Source organism: Scyliorhinus torazame, unplaced genomic scaffold, assembly GCF_047496885.1.
Source record: "Scyliorhinus torazame isolate Kashiwa2021f unplaced genomic scaffold, sScyTor2.1 scaffold_359, whole genome shotgun sequence".
Classification (NCBI taxonomy): Eukaryota; Metazoa; Chordata; class Chondrichthyes; order Carcharhiniformes; family Scyliorhinidae; genus Scyliorhinus; species Scyliorhinus torazame.
The window spans coordinates 69,040-77,573 of record NW_027308086.1 but is presented as its reverse complement, the minus strand read 5'-3'; the positions used below and the strand labels follow the sequence as shown (position 1 = coordinate 77,573).

General features: G+C 45.5%; 1 protein-coding gene across 3 annotated transcripts; it reads left to right on the top strand.

The window, feature by feature from the left end:
• The first annotated feature begins 68 nt into the window (after positions 1 to 68).
• LOC140406201 (uncharacterized) lies at positions 69 to 7,998 on the top strand. 3 transcript variants are annotated; one of them, XM_072494344.1, is made up of 3 exons: positions 114 to 223; positions 739 to 923; positions 5,122 to 7,998. In XM_072494344.1, exon 3 carries the CDS (start codon positions 5,461 to 5,463, stop codon positions 6,133 to 6,135), a length of 675 nt encoding a protein of 224 aa, XP_072350445.1. In that variant the 5' UTR covers positions 114 to 223; positions 739 to 923; positions 5,122 to 5,460; the 3' UTR covers positions 6,136 to 7,998. The 3 variants fall into 3 exon arrangements, with proteins under 3 accessions (XP_072350444.1, XP_072350445.1, XP_072350446.1); XM_072494343.1 differs by lacking the exon at positions 739 to 923 and having other exon boundaries at positions 69 to 223; XM_072494345.1 differs by lacking the exon at positions 739 to 923 and having other exon boundaries at positions 156 to 223; positions 5,133 to 7,998.
• The last annotated feature ends 536 nt before the right edge of the window (positions 7,999 to 8,534 follow it).

Here is an 8,534-nt window from a genome sequence, read left to right as displayed (position 1 = left end):
AGACTTCTTGTTCTGGCCGCAGCCGGTTGCCTGGAAACCTTGTCTCGAGGAGGGGAACAATGAGTGAGGCGGAGGAAAGTTGTTGACCAATGGGAAGAGTTGGTGAACCGGAAGGACTCTTCCACCATCCAATTAGTTTCCCGTTTTCTGAATGCGGAAGCTGGACAATGAGCAAAACTGGGGCCTCACACAGACTGAAAACTTGTTTTTGTCGCCAACATCTGTGAGTAAAACAATTTCTTTTCTTCCCCCCTTTCCATTTCTTTTCTCATTCTCACCTTCAATTGGTCACTTGTAGCAACTGAAGGGAAAGGAAGTGAATCCAGGGAGGGCGCAGACTCTGCAAAGCTTGGCCCAGGTCTCTTCTTTCTCTCAAAGACATTGACATCCTTTGCTCCCTCAGCTTCACACATTTATTTGTCTGGCTAAAAGGATGGTCTCTTTCCTAATATTCACAATAAAGGGCTAGTTTCTCCAGGTGATTGGTATTAATTTACTGTCCCCTTAAATGTCAGCAGACAGGCATATCTTATATGGTACACATCAGATATATTATTTATGGTTCTGCGATAAAGTGCAATCCAGTCATCTCTTCCCTTGGAGGGTTATTAGTCTCTGGATTTCTCTTCCACAGGGACCAGTGGGGTGTGGAGTCATTGAATATATTCACAGATGAGTTGGACAGATTTTTAATAAATTGTTTTGTTTTAAATCATTTTTAAACAATGAATGCAACAGAGTAACAGAAAAAATCGTGGCAAATGGGTACAGAGCGGAACAAGAGATATTGCCAACATACATCTAAGCAACACATTGCAGAATTAATTTGGAACAGGATATTTGAGGGAGCAGAGCCTCGAGATGAAATGCCAGATTAATTGAAGAACCAGTTTACAGGTTAAAGTCGTGAGTGGGGAAAGAGGGTAAGATTATATAACAATTCAGTTTGTAAACCCCAAAATATTACAAGCAGACTAACAGCATAATCAAATTAAAATGAATAACACAACACGGATAACATAGAACTATAGTGCAAAAGGCCATTCGCCCCTTCAAGTCTGCACTGAGTCGCAGAAAAAGCATTTCACTGAGGCCCATTCCCCATCCTATCCTCGTAACCCGTTGCATTGATCATGGTCAACCCACCTAACCTACACATCTTTGATACTAAGGGGCAAATTAGCGTGACCAATCCACTTTCACTGCTCATCTTTGGACAGTGGGAGGAAACCGGAGCACCCGGAGGAAACACACGAAGACACGAGGAGAATATGCAAACTCCACACAGACAGCCACCCAAGGCTGGGATTGAACCTGGGTCCCCGGCGCTGAGGTAGCAGCACTAATCACTGTGCCCTACTCCCGGCCTAAGTTGAATTGAATTCACTCATGGAAAGCCAGGAGGAGCAAGTCAGTCAAATGTAAGAGTCCCATCCTTTACCCAATGCATAAGACTCAGAATGAATCACGGACATTAAAAATTGCATGGAGATGCATTTCATAATCAGCCTATGCTGGTTTTGGATCGAGAGAGAACTGACTGGTCTGCTTCTGTATTGAGCCAGATGAATGTTGGCTCCATCCTAACCCAATCCCTTATGAACCTAAGACGAGAGGCCAATTGATGAAGCCTGATTTTCGGAAGACCATACCCTCCCTTATCTTGGTGATTGGAGCTGAACAAACATTTTGTTCCAGGTAGAGTTATAGATGTTTACAGCATGGAACCAGGCCCTTCGGCCCAGCTTGTCCATGCCGCCCAGTTTCTATCACTAAGCTAGTCCCACTTGCCAGCATTTGGCCCATATCCCTCTGTACCCACCCTGCCCATGTAACTATCTAACTGCTTTTTAAAGGACAAATTTGTACCTGCCTCTACACTGCCTCTGGCAGCCCATTCCAGAAGTTCACCACCCTCTGTGTGAAGAATTTTCCCCTTTGGTCTCTTTTGTATCTCCTCTCACCTTAAACCTATGCCCTCTAGTTCTAGACTCCTCTACCTCGGGGGAAAAAATGTTGGCTATCTTCCTTATCTATGCTCCTCATTATTTTATAGACCTCTATAAGATCACACCAAACCTCCTACACTCCAGGGAAAAAAGTCCCAGCCTCTCCTTATAACTCAGACCATCAAGTCCTCGCAGCATCCTGGTAAATTTCTTTGCACTCTTTCGTGTTTAACATTATTCTTTCTATAATAAGGTGACCAGAACTGAACACAGTATTCCATGTCCGGTCTTACCAATGTCTTGTCCAATTTCAATAAGACATCCCGACTCCGGTATTCAATATTCTAACCAATAAAACTGAGCATACTGAATACCTTCTTCACCACCCTGTCCACCTGCGACTCCACCTTCAAGGAGCTATGAACCTGTACTCCTAGATCTCTTTGTTCTGTAACTCTCCCCAACTCCCTACCATTAACTGAGTAGGTCCTGCCCTGATTTGATTAATTTCCCTAACAACTCTGGTTGACAGTAGTATAGACAGCATCTGCAGAGGGTACAACAGTCTGGGCAACACATTTTAATGAAGGGGATCCTCCCTCACCATGAAATCGGAAGAGCCGACCACCGGGCAAGGTCCCACCTAATAGTCACCATCAGCTGTGGAAAGTTGGCCCCATAAAGCCGTCATTGATCGGTTTGGGCTGGTTTAGCTCAGTGGGCTAGACAGCTGGTTTGACATAGACATAGACCAAACAGTGCAGAAGGAGGCCATTCAGCCCATTGAGTCTGCACCGACCCACTTAAGCCCTCACTTCCACCCTATCCCCGTAACTCAATAACCCCTCCTAACCTTTTTGGTCACGAACGGCAATGTATCATGGCTAATCCACCTAACCGGCACGTCTTTGGACTGTGGGAGTAAATTGGAGCACCCGAGGAAACCCAAGCAGACACGGGGAGAACGTGCAGACTCAGCACAGACAATGTCCCAGCGGGGAATCGAACCTGGGACCCTGGCGCTGTGAAGCCACAGTGTTATCCACTTGTGCCACCATGCTGCCCCTAGGCTGCAGAACAAAGGTCCTTTGTCAAACAGGCCAAGTATTTGCTCGGCTTATTCCCAAACTCGTACAACTTCGATCTCACTAACTTTCAACTTTTCTCGGCTTGCTGAGTAAATAGGGAGTTCAAAGCCACTCTTGCTGCGTTAACCTCCTTCAGCAGTAGCTTACTCGGGCCCTCCATATGATTCTCTTCCACCATCGCCAAACAAGCCTCCAGAGGCTGCTGGTTCTCCAGCATCCTGCACCTTTTATTAGCAGTGTAAGAAATGATCAGCCCCCGAGCATAAACCGTAAATGTCTCCAACAAAATGGAGAAGGAAATACAAGGAGTCGAGTTAACCAAAATGAAGAACTCAAACTCGTCCCGAAAGTGCATAATAAATGAACTCAGGGAGGCTCCAAACCTCCACATTCTCGACCTGGGGGTGAGCCCTCGAGCAAAAACTCCAGGGGAAGGTCTGCGATTACGATGATCCCTGTGGTGCAAGTGGACACCAGGTGTAGGATCGTCCTCGGCACAAAAAAGGTTGTCGATTCTAGTCTGACATTGCTGGGGGCTAGAAAGAAGGTAAAATCTCTGCTCCTCGGGTACAAAGTTCTCTAACCATCCACATAGCCCACCTTCTCATGGTTATGATCCCGGACCAGACCCCAACAGTGGCTCGGATACTGGGCACAAACCCCAATATTTTATTTGTGTTTTGTCAGACTGTGAGGAAAGGATACCTCACTCCAGGAGTGATTTCACACAAAATGGGGCCATGCTATGTGAAAACAAACTTTATTATTGACACAATATTCAAATATATAACATCACACCAGAAAACAGCTGACAATTAGCCCTTAAACAATGCTAATCAATACAGTGAATACAGTAACCCTTAACTGCTACCTTTATTCCCACTCAAACAGCAAAAACACATCTCAGCTCTCAATCCACCGTTAAACACAGTTAGCCCTCAGCAATACCTGCTTTACACAGATGTTCTTTGAGAAAGAGAGATCTTGTGTCACCGCTTTAAAGACAAGATCTCAAACCTGTCAGAACCATGAAGAAACTTGGGAAGCTGTTTCAGCTTGTTTCAGCTCACCTTCTAACGACACTCTTCTGAACTGCTTGGAAAGAAACTGCTCATCTAGCGACAGACATATATTTTCAATTGAACTGAGATGCTTGACCTCTGCTCACATCTTGAACTAATTCTCAACTAAAAGACTGCTTTGCTGCAAAAAGCCTAAAACCGTGGCTCCTCCCAGTACTGATACCATCTTACCAAGCTGCAATCTAATTAACTCCACAGGGAATCCCCTTCATCCAAACAACATTCCATTAGCCCACACTTTTTATGATGCTTTAATTACACCTCTGGCTGCAAAACTTAGTTGTCCTTCAAAATAAATAAATTTAGAGTACCCAATTCTTTTTTTCCAATTAAGGGGCAATTTAGCGTGGCCAATTCACCGACCCTGCACATCGTTTTACATTGTGGGGGTGAGACCCACGCTGGCCTAGGGAGAATGTGCAGACTCCACATGGACAGTGACCCGGGGCTGGCATCAAACCCAGGTCCTCGGCACTGAGGGGCAGCAGTTCTAACCACTGCGCCACCGTGCTGCCCCGGCAATGAATTTAAAGACAATGTGGTGAAACTTTGGGATTCTCTACCCCAGAGGACTGTGGAGCCTCAGCATCAAGTATTTTTAGACCGAGAGTGATAGGTGTCTCGATATTGAAGATATCGAGGGATATGGGGGATAGTGTGGAAAAATGGTGCTGAGGTCAATCGGCCAATGATCCCATTGAATGGTCGAGTCGGCTTGATGGGCTGAATGGCCGACTGCAGCTCCTATTTGTTATGATCTGTGACCTGGACAGGAAGCAGTGAGCAGGGATCTGTCAATCAGCCTGAATCAGCACCTTCAGGAGAATTGGGAGGGTGAATATTAGAGACAGCAGAGTGAGAATGGAGGGAGAGTGTGTGGGATGGAGATTTACAGCTTTTGGGGAACGAGAGAGAAAAGAATGTTCCAGAGAAATTAAAATAATCTGTTCTGAATTTCTGTCCTGTACTGACTCTGATGTCTTTTGTAAACTCCTTTTACAGGATGTTAAAAGGAGAGGATTTACAGACAGAAATCTCAAACATCACGTCTGGATCTGACAGAGTCACTCGGTTCATCGATCATTAAAACTAGGAGAAATGTTTGCCAGACCTGTTGACTTCAACAAAGTTTAACCATCAGTGTGACTGGAAAAGCCCCGAGACACACACGCCCGAGTGAGAGTGTTCCAGAGCACTGACTGTGGAAAGAGCTTTAACCAGTTACATAATCTGAAAAACCATTGCACCATTCACAGCGGGGCGAGACCGTACACGTGTTCTGTGTGTGGACGAGGCTTCAACTGATTGTCCAACCTGGAGAGACACGAGGAGACCCAAAACATGGAGAAACCGTGGAAATGTGGGGACTGTGGGAAGGGATACAGAGTCCCATCTGTGCTGGAAATTCACCGACGCAGTCACACTGGGGAAAGACCATTCATCTGCTCTCCGTGTGGGAAGGGGTTTAGTCAATTATCCCACCTGAAGTCACACCAACGAATTCACACTCGGGAGAGGCCGTTCACCTGCTCTCAGTGTGAGAAGGGATTCACTACGTTATTCAGCCTGAAGTCGCACCAGCAAGTTCACACTGGGGAGAGGCCGTTCACCTGCTCTCAGTGTGAGAAGGGATTCACTACGTTATTCAGCCTGAAGTCACACCAGCGAATTCACACTGGGGAGAGACCATTCACTTGCTCTCATTATGGGAAGGGATTTACTGACTCAAGCAGCCTGCAGAGACACCAGCGAGTTCACACTGGGGAGAGACCATTCACTTGCTCTCATTGTGGGAAGGGATTCACTGACTCAAGCAGCCTGCAGAGACACCAGCGAGTTCACACTGGGGAGAGACCATTCACCTGCTCTCAGTGTGGGAACGGATTCACTCAGTCAAGCAGCCTGCAGAAACATCAGCGAGTTCACACTGGGGAGAAGCCGTTCACCTGCTCTCAGTGTGGGAAGGGATTCTATGTTTCCTCGTCCCTGCTGAGACACCAACAAGTTCACAATTGATTAGTGATGGATTCTGCTGTTATTGTTTCTGCTTCAATTACATCCAGGACTGCATTTCGTTCTCTCTTCTCTTTCTCTCTCTCAGGGATTCTGAGACAGGAAAAGTGATGCAACCTGTGGCTAACAAGAAAAGTTAAAGATTCCATTAGATCAAAGGAAGAGGCTCATAAAGTGGCCAAAATAGTAGTGAGTCTGAGGATTGGGAACTTGTTTTAGAATTCATCAAAGAAGGACCAAGGAACTGATGAAGAGAAAATAGAATGAGAGCAAACTGGCGAGAAACATAAAAACCGACAGGAAAAGCTCCTATAGGAATGTGAAAAGGAAAAGATTAGCAAAGACCAATGTGGGTCCATTCCAGGCAGACAGGAGAGTTTATAATGGGGAATAAGGAAATGGCAGAGAAACTAAACAATGTGTGCCTGTCTTCACAGAGGAAGATACGGAAATTGTCCTAAAAACACTGGAGAACAAGGGACTAGTGTGCAGGAGGAACTGAAAGAGATTGGCACCACAGGGAACACAGTCCATTCCAATGAGAAACGTGGCAGATTTGCCGGATTCACGATTGACACTCAGGAGGCTGACAAGCTGCAGCTGCACAAACACACTTCACTCCCCACCATCATCCCAGCCAACAAGATGGCAGTGAGGAGAGTGGCACTCCGCTTTACGACACCGAGCTTGAGACCCTGCTGGACGCCATGGAGGAGAGGCGGGCAACCCAGTACCGCGGCCCGGGAAGGAGGCTGCCAGCTGCCACCATTCATCGTGCCTGGGTGCAGGTGGCAAAGGCAGTAACCTCCGTGAGCAACACCGTCCAGACAGGCCAACAGTGCTGTAAAAAACTGTACAACCTCCTCGGGGTGAGTGGCAGCACTGTGCCTCTGGCACCAAACCCGTCCCATGCTGTTCCTTGGCTCCACCCAAACAGATTTCACATTTTGTATTCCTGATCTGAGATCCTCCCTTATTAATGTACTGATGCCGTCCCTTATTATCAGTGCAACACCACCCCCTTTTCCTTTTTGCCTGCATCATCAGCAAACTTAAATGACCATATCTTCAGTCCCATCATCCAAGTCATTGATATAAATTGTAAAAGATTGACTCCCCAGCACTGATCCCTGTGACACACCACTCGTTACATCTTGCCAACCAAATAATGACCTATTTATGGTTAGTCTCAGTTTTCTGGTAGCTCGCCAATCTTTCACTGTGAAAGACTGTTCTGGAGTTAAAGGCTGCCAGATTGGGAAAAGAAAAGAACTGAACCCTCAGGAATCACTTTGGACTGATACTTTTAAGGTGTAGGTTTCCTACAAAAATAATATTTAGTTAATGTTGCTTCTAGTTTGTTTGTTGCAGTAAAGTTATAAAACCTTATGTCCTGTCATGTGGTCCTTTAATTTGTTGACTGGGGATTTGATTTTTGTTTTGAAGTTACTGATCTTTACAGAGATCCCAATCCACAAGTTTTGTCTCCCATTTGAGCCTCGGGCACCTTTCTGTCTCGTTATTGATCGTGTCAATGACAGCCAGGCAACTGAGCTGAGGGCTGAATTTAGCTGAGAAGAACAGGGCCTGTGCCCCAGTTGGGAATCTGCCATGGGTGTCACACTAATAGAGGACTGACTGGGAAATCAAGGGATGGGGATGATCAGGGCTGATGGTGTCTTGAACCCAGGGTTCAGTGCATGTGTCCAAAGTGGGGAGTCACAGGAACAGGCTACAGAGGAACCAAAGAGAAACATTTGGGTCCTGAATATTGTAAACATCCTTTCATGGTTACTCTTTACTCTGGTTGTCTTTGATCCACAAGTAATGTTCCGATATTATTTAAAACCATGTTCTATTTCACTAATAAACTTGGTTCATTGAAAATATTTGATTTTTGGTGGTATTTTTCTGCTTAACTTCATTCACTTTGGGGAAAGTGGGTGAAAGAGGTTGACAGGCTCTTTAACTGAAAGTGAGTCTCTCTTAAGCTAATTGCAAAGGAGCCAGAGGGTGAGAGGAGATTTTATTTTTCTTTTGACACAATGTTTGAAAATGTGGTTCAGAGAGTCAATCGGGATTGACTAATTTATAGAGTCTTTTTCAGGAAGTAACAAGGGATGTCAATAAAGGGGAACCTGTTTATCTAGGTTTCCAGAAAATATTCCCCAGGATGTCACATCAAAGGTTATTACACATATTAAGAGCTAAGGATGGGGGGGGGGGGCAACATATCAGCATGGTTAGAAGGTTGGTTAGCTAACAGGAAGCAGAGAGTAGGTATAAATGGGTTACGTTTGGGTTGGTAAGATGCAACAAGTGGAATGTCACAAGGATCAGTGCTGGGCCCTCAACGATTTTACAATCTATATGAATGAGTTGGATGATGGGATTGAATGTAT

Bases quoted from the DNA above. Each gene is read 5' to 3' on its own strand.
- LOC140406201 (XM_072494343.1), top strand. From the start codon at position 5,461: ATGGAGAAACCGTGGAAATGTGGGGACTGTGGGAAGGGATACAGAGTC.